The sequence below is a fragment of the Molossus molossus genome, unplaced genomic scaffold (genome assembly GCF_014108415.1).
Source record: "Molossus molossus isolate mMolMol1 unplaced genomic scaffold, mMolMol1.p scaffold_m16_p_6, whole genome shotgun sequence".
In the NCBI taxonomy this organism is placed as follows: Eukaryota; Metazoa; Chordata; class Mammalia; order Chiroptera; family Molossidae; genus Molossus; species Molossus molossus.
The window spans coordinates 118,124,556-118,138,812 of record NW_023425399.1 but is presented as its reverse complement, the minus strand read 5'-3'; the positions used below and the strand labels follow the sequence as shown (position 1 = coordinate 118,138,812).

General features: G+C 57.3%; 1 protein-coding gene across 1 annotated transcript in view; it reads right to left on the bottom strand.

Annotated features, from left to right (window-relative positions):
- Positions 1-10,847, bottom strand: part of PARD6G (par-6 family cell polarity regulator gamma) — a 55,345-nt gene extending 44,498 nt beyond the window's left edge. Inside the window, exon 1 of the mRNA XM_036245185.1 lies at positions 10,773-10,847. Coding sequence (XP_036101078.1) covers positions 10,773-10,844 — 72 coding nt within the window. The 5' untranslated portion in view covers positions 10,845-10,847. The remainder of the gene's footprint in view (positions 1-10,772) is intronic.
- Between the last annotated feature and the right edge of the window lie 3,410 nt (positions 10,848-14,257).

Below are 14,257 nucleotides of genomic sequence, written 5' to 3'. Positions count from 1 at the left end.
CTCAACAAAATTGTACTGAATGCAAGACGGGCTGGGCCCTGAGCTCCTTCGAGTGTCCTCATGAGCTGATGGTTTGTTTGACAGACAGATGGTGAACAGTAACCGCACGTGCAAATGTGCAATTACAAAGTCAGAAATGCAGACACAGAGGCTGTACAACACAGGCCCGGATTTAAAGGGCGTGGGGAGGGCAGGGCACTTCACCTGCAGCACTGCCCTTGGAAGACAGCCCATGAACCAGGAGTGCAGTGTGGGTGGCCAGACCCTCAGGCCCTCGCTGTGCACCTTAGGGTGCTGCAAGGATGGTTCTGACGCTGGTATCTCTGATGTCCCTCTTCGTCGAGATGGGTCCTGGAGTCACAATCAACACAGCATTCAGAGGAAGAGGGTGCTCTGTCTCATTGTGGAGGGGATGGCAGGGAGGTCACACCCCTCTCTGAACCAAACACTGCAGGGGAACGGGACTCCCTGAGACCATCAGAACCCTCCCACCAAGAGCAGGGTCAGGACTTCTGTCAGGAAGGAGGCTGGGCCCAATCACAAAAGATCTAAGGAGCATGCATTGTGGTAGGGTCCATACAAGCGCCACAGGACTGTTTGGGGGGCAGGGCCAAGAAGCATGTGCGCACACGCAAACCCCACAGAAAACTGCAGAAAGGCCTCCCGTTGGGGAACAGGCACAGAGCACGGCCTGCACCTGACGAGGCACCTGAGTCTGCTGGAGCGTGGGCCCCTGCGGTGGCCTGACTTCCTGGGCTGGCACGTTGGGACAGTTTAAAATCAGGCCACAGATCTGTGAGTCAGACAGGGTGGAGCCGAGAGAGAGCCTGGCCCCTTCCTGCGCCCAGTCCACCCACCGCGATCCAGAGCGATGACGCCGCCGCGGGCACCTACAGAACTGCCCCGACAAGCCCACGTCCTGCATGAGGCTGCCTGGCAACAGCTGGGGACCGCGAACCCACTGCAGTGGTGGTCACCTCTGAGCACGTCACCTGCACCCATGGCGCCGGCACTGCAGGCATAGGGCCGGGCTGGGGTGGGAGGACAGAGATTCCGGAACGTGGTCTGTGGCTTCTGCCCAGCAGGGTTTTCCAGTTTGGGGGAGAAGGTGTGGCCAGTGCCAAGCCTTGTGCAGGCTCTTCAACCCTAACACCAGCCGGAGGTGTCACTGTTCCCACTACACACAGCAGCCTGGGACCCAGAGGACTCTGAGCTGCCCACAGTCACAAGCTAGTAAACAAAGGAACCCAGGCTAACACAGGGGGGAATGTAGACAACCCAGAAGAGCCCCAGTGGCGGGGCAAGAATTGCACAGGGACGGGAGGGCAAGCCCAGGGGGGACGGGAAGGCAGGCCCAGGGGGGACAGGAAGGCAGGCCCAGGGGGGACGGGAAGGCAGCAGGAAAGGACAGCCGAGTGTGGACAGGCTGGTCTGCTCTAGGAGCTGGGTGCAGGTGCAGGTGCGAGGAGACCCTGGTGTGTGAGAGGTGAGCTGTGGACAGGGCTGCTCATGGGTTGCCACCTCCATGGAACATTCTGGAAACAGAAATGCACTCAGGCTGAGGAGCCTGGACCTGGCCTGCACAGGGAAGCGAGGTCACGACCCGATGTGAGCTCACAGTGGATGGGGACGGGCTGAGGAGGGATGCGGTCTGGTCAGCGGTGTCTTATCAGCACAGACAGCAGGGCGGTCATTCAGAGCCGGCCCTGGGCTGGCAATCCTGACTCACCTTACTGGCTGCGTGAGTCTGGGCCGTTTCAACCTCTCTGAGTGAATTTCCTCTTTTGTGAAAATAAAAGAGACAACAGCCCTGGCCGGTTTGGCTCAGTGGTTAGAGCGTCAGCCTGTGGACCCATGAGCTGCGGGTTAGATTCCGGGAAAGGGCATGTACCTCGGTTGCAGTCTGTCCCTGGCCCTGGTCGGGTAGTGTAGTGCGGGAGGCAACCAGTAGGTGTGTCTGTCTGTCTCTCTCTGCCACCCTCCCTCACTCTATTTGATGATAAATAGAAGAATATCCTCAGGTGAGGATTTAAAAAAACGGGACAACAGCGTGTTCCTAACAGGGTTGTTGTCAAAATCAAATACAAGTGTGCGAGCCGAGAGAGACCAGCAGCCCCCGACGGCGTCCACGGAGCCCGTGCCGCGCACAGGGGCAGGAGCACGCGGCCTCCTGGAGCAGACCAGCCGCGGCACACGCAAGGCCACCTTCTCTGACAGCGGCACTTGCAAACAGCAAGGACGCCTCCTGCCCGTGGCACCCCTTCCTCTGCGAGGCGCCCCCACACTGCTGAGCGGACTGACTGCTTTCGTGGGTCCTGCCCCTTCCCTTGCAGGCAAGCAGTTGTATCTCAGGACTATTTTTCAAAATGAAACAACCTTTTTCCATAACAACACTTGTGCTTACGTGTGGAGACTCAGAGCCCAGCAGGCACTGCCCACCCACCGTGCAAGTCCAAGGCTTCCGCTGCGGGACACGTCCAGGTGTGTGAGAGCCCTGGGGAGTCAGGATGACAGTGGTGACAGCTGCAGAGCCTACGCAGGGCAGGAGGAAGTGAGACAGATCCCCACTCTCAGGCTGCACGGGGCCAGAGCTCACGGGGGTCACGGGAAGCAGCTCAGCCCCGAGCCAGAGTCCAGAGCAGGTCGGAGCAGGTAGGTCTGCTTCTGGGGAGGGGAACGGTGGCAGGGGCACTGAACGGGAGCAGGTGCAGCAGCTGGCTGGATGGGGGAACAGTCAGGTCCAGCCCCAGGGCCTCCTCTCTGCAGCCCGTGCATGAGGTGTCACAAGCAGCAGTGCTGTGGGCCCGCCTGGCAGGAGGGCCGGCAGAAGGCACAGCACACACCTGATGCGCCAAGAAATGACCCTTCACTGACACCGACGAGGTCACACCCACCCAAACTCTCCTCCACCTGGCGTGACCAGGAGGCTGCTGCTCCCACCAGGCTGGACGGGCACAGGGGCAGGGAGAGAGCAGAGTCTAGATGCCCCCAGAAACACCCTGGAGTTGGAGCTGCAGGGCAGCCCCAACAGCCCGTCCCCTCACCATGCACAGGTACTCATGCTCAGCCAGGCTGTGACCAGAGTCCAAGACCACTGGGAAACGCTCCCAGCTCAGGAAGGGGGTGGGCAGGACAGGCGACTCTGAGCTCAAGGTGAGACGTGGGGTGGGCTCCTCAACACACCGCATCTCACAACAGCCCTCCTGGTCACCCAGAATGTCCAACACCTGTGCCGACACCCAGAGCTCCTGTGTCACCTCCCAGGCAACAGGAGCACCTTCTTGGTGGATCTCTGCTTCTTATGGCTGCACCTGTACAGCCGCTGACGGACCCAAGGTGCATAGGCCAGGGGCCAGCGGCCACCTCCTCCTCCATGTGGGGACCATGCTACAGGCACACGAGTTCACTTTGTCCCATAGCAACACCTCGTTATTATTCCAGACCAGAGAGGGAAGTGAAATCAGGACTTGGGGTGGGGGGCGGCGCTGGCCAGGCCCCCAAGCCATGGACAACAGGATACTAGAATTACTTTAGTCTCCAGTTTCTCTAGCACAGCTGACCAAACGGCCCTCACCATTCTCTCTTCCACAGCCCGAACCCAGGGACCTCAAGGCCCTTCCACAACAGCACACGTCCCCAAAAGGAGGCAATTCAGGGAACTTTCTGGACCGCACACCAGGCTCACACCCTGTCTCGGGAGGAACGGCAGAGCTCTGCTGGGTGGTCCGACTCATGTGGACCCAGCTTCCGACCAGCCCTCTAACCGACACGGGACCGGGGAGCAGCAGAGAAGCTCCTAGTCAGTCACACGGAATCCCCAGCCCCCGCCGATGTGCACCGGGTCTCGGGTCTCCAGAGCCCACCGTGCTGCGGGGTCTTCCTTCCACATGGGAGACTCACACTTTTTTGTTTAATCTTCACCTGAGGATATTTTTCCATTGATTTTTTTCAGACAGAGTGTGAGGGAGGGAGACAGAGAGAGAACCATCGATGTGAGAGAGACACATGGATTGGTTGCCTCCGGCACGACGCCGACGGGGGCCAGGGATTGAACCTGCAACCCAGGTACATGCCCTTGATTGACAATCAAACCCTTCAGTCCAAAGGCCGACCCTCTAACCACTGAGTCAAACCAGGGCAGGCCTCATCTGATGGATCAATCAACAACAATAGCTATGGTTCAAGGTCAAGTCCTCAGACGGCGATGGCAGCCAGGCCAGGGTCAGTGTCTACACACCTGAGTAGAGAACAGCCCCCTGAGCTGTAGGTGAGACTGACCAGGACCACCCTGGTCCTGTGAGGCCAGAGCACAGGATAGTGCTCATGGCTCCTGAGGACCACGGCCGCCAGGGGGGCCCACAGCCGCCAGAGGACAGGCACGGCGACTCTCATCTTTGGGGGACACTGGAGGGGGTCACACTGGGGTGCGTGCTGACTGAGCAGGCTGAAGGAGCCTCTTGGACGCTGGGATGTTTCACACTGTGACCTGACAGTGGCGGCCCGGGGGCCTCCCATGACGTTGGATCAGCTGCAGCCTGAGATGACTGTCACCCCCACTGGACGTCACACATGAGACCCCAGCGTCTGGAACAGCGTCCTGACAGCTGAGCTTCCGTGGGCAAGAGTAGGAAAGAGCTGGGTTGCTGGACCATCAGCTGTGGACCAGGCAAGGGGACAAAGCAAGAACTAAATGGAGCCAGGCCACGCAGGACCTGGGTGGTTTCCAAACTCTAAGCAAAGGCCTTTCTTCTTCCCCCAAGTAAAATGCTACACACACACCCCGACCGAGTATGAGCAGTTGCTTGGCTGGCGTGGGGCATGGGCCACCCGCTTGGTGAAACACAGCCTGGGGGAGAGACTAAGGGATGGGGGTGGGGTGCAGGCACACACCCCTGGACCCCAGGAAGCTGGGAGAACTGAATCTAGGAGACAGGGAACCGAGGACCAAAATTAACGAGTGTTCCTGCTGGTCCTGCCAGCCCTATGCTGTGGGTGAGCCAGGGCTGCCGTGGGCTCTGGAGGGCACACCTGAGGGCCCAGGGCTAACAGGCAGGGCAGGGGCACCTCGGAACAGTGCAGGCCCTGCAGCTTGGAGACAGTCACATAGCAGAATCTACAGCATGACCTTCACATCAATTTCCTCTTACTTTCCGTCTCTCTTTCTTGTTTAGCTTGTCTTCTCCACACGTTGTCCCCTCGCCGCCTCGCGGAGCTAGCAGGGAGGGGCCCACTGCTGACCCCTCAGAGATGCCCGGGGAATGAGCCAATCAGTGGCTCGAGCTTCAGTGATTTTCCTCAAAAAATAGTTTCCTTCTGACATACCCAAGCCAGCACTTCGGACCCAGCAGTGATCAGGAAAACACAGGGCTCCCCATCGAACCCAACTCACCCAACATTCCCTGGGCGCCTACTGTGTGCAGAAACGCACCCTTCACATTGTAGACGCCGGGCTCTCCCGGGAGCACACCTCCGAATTTCTGAGCTGGAGGACACCGGAGGACGGCGCACAGGTAAGGAGAGGAAGGAGGCAGGTCCTGGGGGCCTGAGCATCCTGTGATTGTGCTGGGCGGGCAGGTGGCAGGCGGCACCGAGCACCGTCCCTCGCAAGGAGATGTGAAGGACCCCACACCCAGCCCATGCCAATCTGCTCACTTGCCGAACGAACCTCTGCTGGACTGTAACTTTTAAGTTGGGGACACCGTCTTTCCTGGTTGCTTCTGTACCCCAGCATGAGTCTGTGTCTGGCACACAGCAGGTGTGAGAAAACAAATCAATGAATTGCTGGTGGAAGCAGACTCTTCGCAGCTCCGAGCAGAGACTTCCCTTGAGGCTGAGATGCAGGAAGAGCAGCTTCTGTTCCCCAAACGCACAAGACCTCAGCCCCCCGCCCCCTGGCTCCAGGTCCACGCAGCCAGAGGGGCCTGTCTCCTACGCAGAGCGAGCAGGAGCACCTGCGCCACAGGCCCTGGATTTCAGGGCTGAGGCAGAGGGGTCGCCGCCCTCCACCCCCAGGGCCAAGACAGTGCTGGTCAAGTGCGTGACTCTGACCTTGGGCAGCTTCCTGAGACTCCCTGGACCTGTGCTGTTAGAATGGGGCTGAGACCAGAACCCACCCTGCAAGGCGGTGATGTGGATCAATAAACTATGATTCATAATCACTGTGTATTTTGAAGTGTCCGGCACATAACTACCTATCTATACTGGGTGGGTGGTCAATACATTTGAATAAATATTTGTGATCACAACCTATGCCGAGGGCAGTGTCCAGCCTGGGCCACGAGAGGCTGCCACTGCTCCAGGTCCACGCAGGGTGGAAATCTGGGGCCAGGGTGTGGGGAGCCAGTCAGCAGGACAACGGTCGGCTAAATAAGTATGACGCCGGACCCTCAGGACCCCGGCTCATCTGTGTCGTGGGGCTTCTGCTGTGGTCACCCCAGGCTCCTTCCTTGCTGGTCTCTCAAAGCCCAGGAGGCCCATTGGGGGAGGTCAGGATGCCTCCCCCTTTGACTGATTCATAAACAGTAGAGGTTCTGACCCATGACACTCCTCCCTTCCCTCAAGTGGGAGAACCCTCTGTCTGAGATGCCACATGTCCTAGGAAAGTGTGTGAACCCCAGGAAAGTTCATAAGGCTCCCTACTGCTCGCAGGCTTGTCATGGACAGCATCCGTGCGCAAAGCCGACATCTGTACCTGGGTCCCGAGGAGAACCTCCCACATCAAGTCCCCAAACCTGTTGAACGTGGCATGCTCAGATACAGCAAAACCGGAACCTCACAGGGTGTAGCTGACACACAGGTGAGTCAAACCACATCGGGCGGCTCTCAGCGGGCCCTCGGAAGGCCAGGGCCCAGCACCCTCGGGGAGCCTGAGCCCGCACAGCAGACCGAAGGGCGTGTCCCTGCAGGCCGAGCAGTCAGGACCCTTTGCCAGGGACAAGACGCGGGGACAGGGGACACGAGGATTGCAGCACTGTCCCCAGCCCCTTCGGGGACTGAGCCGGCAGCTGCACAGCAGGGGGACGAGGGCAGTCACAGAAGGAAGGGGCGCAGGGAAGGAGCAGATGTGCGAACATCCAGCAGATACAATACGTCTCAGTTCCTCTTACACCTCAGACAAACACTAAGACCAAGGGACAGCGTTTCGCTGCTGTAGCGAGAGAACAAGAAAACACAGTTCTGAAGCCTGTAAACCCCTAGGAGAGACTTTCTGTAAGAAAATGTAGCCGTATGCGTCCCAAGCCTTCACCGGCAATGTCACTTCTCAGAGTCTGTCCTGAAGAAATACTGAGAGTTACACGGATAACAGAATCCATATTCTCTGTACACTTTATATGATACCTTTATATAAACATTTAAATATAAAGATGTTATTCACAGCGTCGTTTATCCTAGAGAAAAACTGGGACTAGGACACTGGTTAAATTAGTTACGGCTTACACGTCAGCTAGAATATTTTGTAGTCATTTTTAAAATATGTTTTCTAAAAGTATTTATGACAGGAGAACATTCGCACACGGTGAGGCCGAAGGGGGAGGCAGGCTGCAGGATCACACACCTGTGAGAACGGCCGGTTCTGAGACGCGAACACAAACGACACTTCGCGTGGAAAGGGTCAGAAGGACGCAAGGCACCCTGAGCAGTGGCTCACCTTAGACGGGAGAATTGCACCCCGGCTGATAGATCTAAATCGACAATGACAATGTATTTGTTTAGAATCCAAAAAGGTCTCCAGTATTATTTAAACAAAGCAGCAGAAACTGTATGGAAACCTGTGCCAGCCCGAGGCGAGGGCCCTGTGACGAGAAGCAGGACACGGGGGCCAGGGGACAGGGAGCCTGCCGGCCGGGATGGGCTTGTAAAGGTCGTCAGGGTAGAGCAGACTCAGAGGGCATTTTGGGTGGAGCCCGGGAACATGGATGAGACCAGCGTGAGACCCAAAACGGGACCCGACCAGAGGACCAGAGGGCGGGGTGCGGGTGCAGCTGAGCCGGGACCTATGTCCCTTTCTCAGGCTCCTGCAGGGGCGGGTGGGCTGGCACCGGAGACTTCGCAGACGCTGTCGCTGCCTATCTTCCCTTCAAGTGGCAAGTCGTCTCCAATCGCTTTGCCCCCTGCAGCCCCTCCCAGTACTGGCTTTCTTGGCTACTCTCTGGTGGGCCAAGACTTGCTCCCCCAAACACCTGCAGGGCCCCTCCTTCCCACGGCAGGGCTTAGGGGGAAAAGGAGAGGCAGAAGTCCAAGAAAGTGGGAAGACGGCGGCCCCACAGCCAGAACTGCAGAAACACAGGGAGTGAGGCAGAAATGTTTGCGGAAGCCTTAGAGGCTACACGATGGAGGAGCCACCAAGTCAAGAAAAAATGTCCCCAAGGCTTTGGGACTTGACCAGCTGTCACAGATGGCTGATCTCAACTCTTCTGAGTATATCAGAGACACTTTTCAGGCCCAATATCTTGACATGCAACAGAACCCTGACATACAGCCTTCACTCTTACGACTGTGGGTTTTCAAAGCACTTCCGCACCCATCACCTCACTGGGTCTGGGGAGGTCACAGAGTAGGGACCATGCCCATTTCACAGATGAATAACTGAGGCTCAAAAAAGTAAACGACTTGCCTGAAAGCTCAGAGTAGTAGGTGTCAGAACCATCTGGACTCGCCTCCCCTGGCACCAGCTCCCTCACGTACAAACCAGGTGTTAGGGTGCAGCATTGAGGTTAAACAAAGACATCACTGACATCAAGTTCTGCCTCCTGTGTTTCGAGAGCAGAAGTTGAGGCTCCTGCAGAGAGGGCCTCTGTGTGAGTCAACACCCACTGAGAGGGTCAGTGGGAGGGTCAGTGAGTGCACAGGGAAGAGCCACGTGGAGCCGCTGTTCAAGCAGCAAGGTGAGCCCATCGTCTGAGAGGGGTGGGGACTGTAGAACCAGCCAGCCTCGCAGGGCTGTGGCCCCTCCAGGGAGGCTCCCAAATTCAACCAAAACTCCGGCTCCACCACTCACCTCCAGAAAGCATTCGCTGCATTTGAACTTGAACACAGAATCAGGGAGGTATGGTGCACCCCACTGGGCGGCCAGCACACCCACAGCCCCCATTGCCCAAGGAGAGGCCCAGGCAGGCCCTTCCTCTCCAGCCCCAGCAGCCCGCGTGGGCCCGCAGCCCAGACGGCTGGATAAGACCCTGGGAGGCATTTCCTCCAGGGGGATCCCCTGGGAGTCCTGCACCAGGCAGCCTCATGCTGCCCATGGGACTGACCCTGGGGACCGTGGCTAGTGCCGCCCAGGACCGGCCTGTCAGTCAGTGCAAGTAGCCGTGTGAGGGGCAGCAGGAGGGGCCTTGGGGCAGTGCTGGTGGTGGGAGGACATTCACACGGCCTCCACACGTGCCCAGTGTCTGCTGAGGTCCTGGGTGTGACACTGGCTACAAGGTGTCCCCTTCGAGGAGTCTCCATATTTTATCCCACAACTGCCTGTGAATCTATGATGACCTCAAAATGAAAAATTCAGAAAATAAAACACTATGCTGCTCAGCTATTGTAGTGGACAATGAGCTCAAAAGAGCCACATTCCCGCTGAGCTAAAGAAACAGACAACTACTTGGAACTCCCACTCACGCCTGCGGGTTCTTCTCCGCGGGCACACTCGATTGGGGGGGGGGGGGGGCACTGCCAGGCTAAAGAGCGATGAGTGGGGTGAGGGCAAAACAACCAGCCCTGGGGGATAAGTGCGGTATGATTGTAAATGAGGGTTCAGGGAAGTCTGTAAGAGCGAAGATGACAAGGAAATCCTGCAACTTGCTGCAACGTCCAAACCTCCACTCCTTCCTCTGCGGATACCCTGGAAACCCTCCGCCAGAGGGTCCCCTCAGCAGGCAGGGGCAGCCCACTTCAGGGCCGCTGGACTCATCTCCCCAGAGAACAGGCAGGGTGCACCCGCCCCGCACCCCAAGGGTGCACGCAGGTGGGGGTCGGAGCCCACCCTCCGGCCCCGCCCCTCCCACCACGCAGGCTGCTCCGCCCGGCTTGACCGCGGGGAGGGGGCACGGAGAGAAAGGGCGAGAGGGCTGGCTTCCAGGCAGCAGTCGGCGAAAGGCCCAAGGGGCCCCCTTCTCCAAGTACCCGAAAAACTGCAGCTCCGCCTCTGCCCGCGGGGTCCCCCACCGAGACCTTCGTAGACAAAAGCGTCTGGGGCGAAGGAGCCGTCCCTGCAAAGTGCAGAAGCGCCAGATCCTATCAGCCAGTAGCCCCAACGCGCACTGCTGCCCGCAAGTTCGGGCACGCTCGGGCCGGGCGCGGGCAGCGGGAGAAGCCGCCGGCCCGGCGCGCCCTGGGAGGCTGGGCCGGGGGCGCGCCGGAAGGCTGGGGTCCGGTCCCGGGGTCGGGGGCCGGCTGTGGTCCCCCGTCGCCGGTTCCGAATCTCCTCTGGGGAAGGAGGCAGCACGGTAGGGCCCTCCCCCGGCCCGGGCCCCCGAAGCCCCTCCACCGTGCGGCGTGCCGGGCGCCTCCCGTTCGTGGAACAAAAGAGCCGCTCCCGCGGAGTGTCCGGAGCCCGCGCCGACCGGTCGATGGCTCAGCCCTCCGAGCGCCGGAGCTCCAGCTGGACCCCGCGGGTTGCGGGCTTTGTGTCCGCGCCGGGGCGGGAAGGACGGCGGGACCCTACACATCACAGACGGCGCTCGCGCGCCAAAGCTGTCGCCTGAGCGGGCCCCCCGCACCGCCCAGTGCCCTGCGGGGCACCCATTCATTCGAGGGGGCGCAGAACGCCAGCCCCGGCTCACCTTGCTCTTGACTTCCACCGCGCTGCAGTCGTAGAAGCGCAGGGTCTGAGACTTGTGGAAACTCCGGTTCATGGTTCCGGCCCCACTCAGCCCCGTCTTAGCCCTCGCCCCGCTCCAGGGGCTCCAGAAAGACGCTGGGGGCGGCGCTCCCCCGCCGCGGCCTCGGTCCCGGCCCGCGCTCCCCGGCCGCGGGGCTGCTCGGACTGCGGCGGCCCGAGCTGGGCTGGCCGCGCGCCTCGGGGACTCCAGCGGCCGCGCGCGGGAGGAGCGGAGGACGCCGGAGCGCGCCGCCCAGAGCACCCGCCCCCCAAGCACCCGCCGCCAATCCCCGCCCCGCGCCCTAAGGAACCGCCCCCCCAGGAGCCGCCCTGCCACCGAGAACCCGCCCCCAAAGGCCCGCCCCCTGAAGGCCCGCCCCTCGCCCCGAGAACCCGCCCCCCAATCCCGGTCCTGCGCCCGAGGACCCGCCCTCGAGCCCTAGGATCCCTTGTCAGGCCCCAAATCCCGAGCACCCGCCCCGCGAGGGCCCGCCCAGCGCCTCCAGGACCGCCCCACGAGGACCTGCCCCCGAGCACCCGCGCCAATTAAACTCTCTCCGGGTGCCCCGAGGACCTTCCTCCAAGCCCCGCCCCGCCCGCTGAGGACCCGTCTCCCAAGGACCCGCCCCCGGGGCTGCTGCTGGAGGAAGGTGCGCGCTTCTGTGCGCAATCCCGAGCCCCGGGAAGCATCGCCTTCCACCCACCCCTAGGAGCGCCTCATTCTCACCTCTGCCCGCGCTTTCTCTCTCGAGCTCATCCCCTCTTCCACCTCCCTGCCGGGGAAGGGAGCTGCTTTGGGCTGATTTTTGCCGGTCTTGGTTGATACGGGAACCACACCTGCCTGTACTAGCTGCCAGGTGGTCTGCAGGAGGCAAACTCCTAAGGCGCGGGACAGCACGGGTCCGAGTAAACGGATGAGAGAAAGAAAAAATAAATAAAAAGAATAAGGAGAGGATCAGGGCCTTCTAGGCCTACCTGACGAGAAGGAAGACTCCTACCCAGGCTGATAGAAAAGCGCGTGTTAGGAGGAAGATGGCATCGGCTGTGATTATCTGGAGGAAATTACCGCAGACCTGAAAGTGATCATGCTGTGAGTATACATCCACTGCGCATTGACTATACATCCACTGTGCACTCATTATACATCCACTGCGCATTGATTATACATCCACTGTGCGCATTGACTATACATCCACTGTGCACTCATTATACATCCACTGCGCATTGATTATACATCCACTGTGCGCATTGATTATACATCCACTGTGCACTCATTATACATCCACTGCGCACTCATTATACATCCACTGCGCATTGACTATACATCCACTGTGCACTGACTATACATCCACTGCGCATTGACTATACATCCATCGTTATACATCCACTGCGCATTGACTATACATCCACTGAGCACTGACTATACATCCACTGCGCATTGACTATGCATCCACTGCGCATTGACTATACATCCATCGTTATACATCCACTGCGCATTGACTATACATCCACTGTGCACTGATTATACATCCACTGTGCACTCATTATACATCCACTGCGCATTGACTATACATCCACTGTGCGCTGACTATACATCCACTGCGCATTGACTATACATCCACTGTGCACTGACTATACATCCACTGCGCATTGACTATACATCCATCGTTATACATCCACTGCGCATTGACTATACATCCACTGTGCACTGACTATACATCCACTGCGCATTGACTATACATCCATCGTTATACATCCACTGCGCATTGACTATACATCCATCGTTATACATCCACTGCGCATTGACTATACATCCATCGTTATACATCCACTGCGCATTGACTATACATCCACTGCGCATTGACTGTACATCCACTGCGCACTGATTATACATCCACTGCGCATTGACTATACATCCATCGTTATACATCCACTGCGCATTGACTGTACATCCACTGCGCACTGATTATACATCCACTGCGCATTGACTATGCATCCACTGCGCATTGACTGTACATCCACTGCGCATTGACTGTACATCCACTGCGCATTGACTGTACATCCACTGCGCACTCATTACACATCCACTGAGCACTGACTATACATCCACTGCGCATTGACTGTACATCCACTGTGCACTCATTACACATCCACTGCGCACTGACTATACATCCACTGCGCATTGACTGTACATCCACTGCGCATTGACTATACATCCACTGCGCATTGACTGTACATCCACTGCGCATTGACTGTACATCCACTGTGCACTCATTACACATCCACTGCGCACTGACTATACATCCACTGCGCACTGATTATACATCCACTGCGCATTGACTGTACATCCACTGCGCATTGACTGTACATCCACTGCGCATTGACTATACATCCACTGCTCATTGACTATGCATCCACTGCGCATTGACTATACATCCACTGCGCATTGACTATGCATCCACTGTGCACTCATTGTATATCCACTACGCATTCATTATACATCCAATGCTCATTTATTGTAAAGCAGATGCAGAGAATACAAATAAATGACAGGGAAAAAGTTAAAATCACCTGTAATCATAGTTATCAGCATTAAGTTTTATTAACATTTTGGTATATTTTTATGTCTTTATTTTTCTGCATATGTATTTATACATTTTACACAATTGTGATCATGCAGTTTGTCAGCCTGCTGATTTCATTTTATGTTATTATATAAAGAACATTTTCTTTAAGTGTTCTTAGAAAATGTGGTTTTTTAAAGCTGCATATATGAATACAGGCATAATTTTCAACTATTCCATTATCAGATGTTTTATATAATACTGTGTTCCTTCCATTCACTTTTTTATTTATATTTTATTTTATCTTATTTTATTTTATTGTTCAGGTAGAGTGGGAGGGAGAGAGAGGAAGAGAGAGAGAGAGAAACATCGACATGAAAGGGACACATCGAGTGGCTGCCACCCACACCACCCAACCAGGGCCGGGGACAAACTGCAACCGAGGTACGTGCCCTTAGTGGGAACCGAACCTGGGTCTCTCTGGACCGCAGGTCAGTGCTCTAACTGCTGAGCCAAACTGTCCAGGGCTCCATTCACTTTTTTCCAAATAGTAGGCCCTATAGTGCACATATCTCTAAACACTTTACTACAAATCGCCAAATTGCACTGCCCCAAATTTTATTTTCATTTACTTTCACTACATGTCCTGGTATGTGCAGGACACAGTCAAAGAGGCACCGAATCACTGTCCCATGAGAGGAGCACCAGGCTGGCCGGGGCCGGACCTGCAGGCAGAGTTCTGAAACAAGCCTCATGGAACGTGAGCAACAGAAGTGCCCAGAGTCCCACGGAAGCAGGGACACTATTCCAGACAGAAGGTTGATGAGGTCCACTGGTCTGAAAGGCAGAAAGGAACTGGTATATCAGTGTATTATCTATGTTC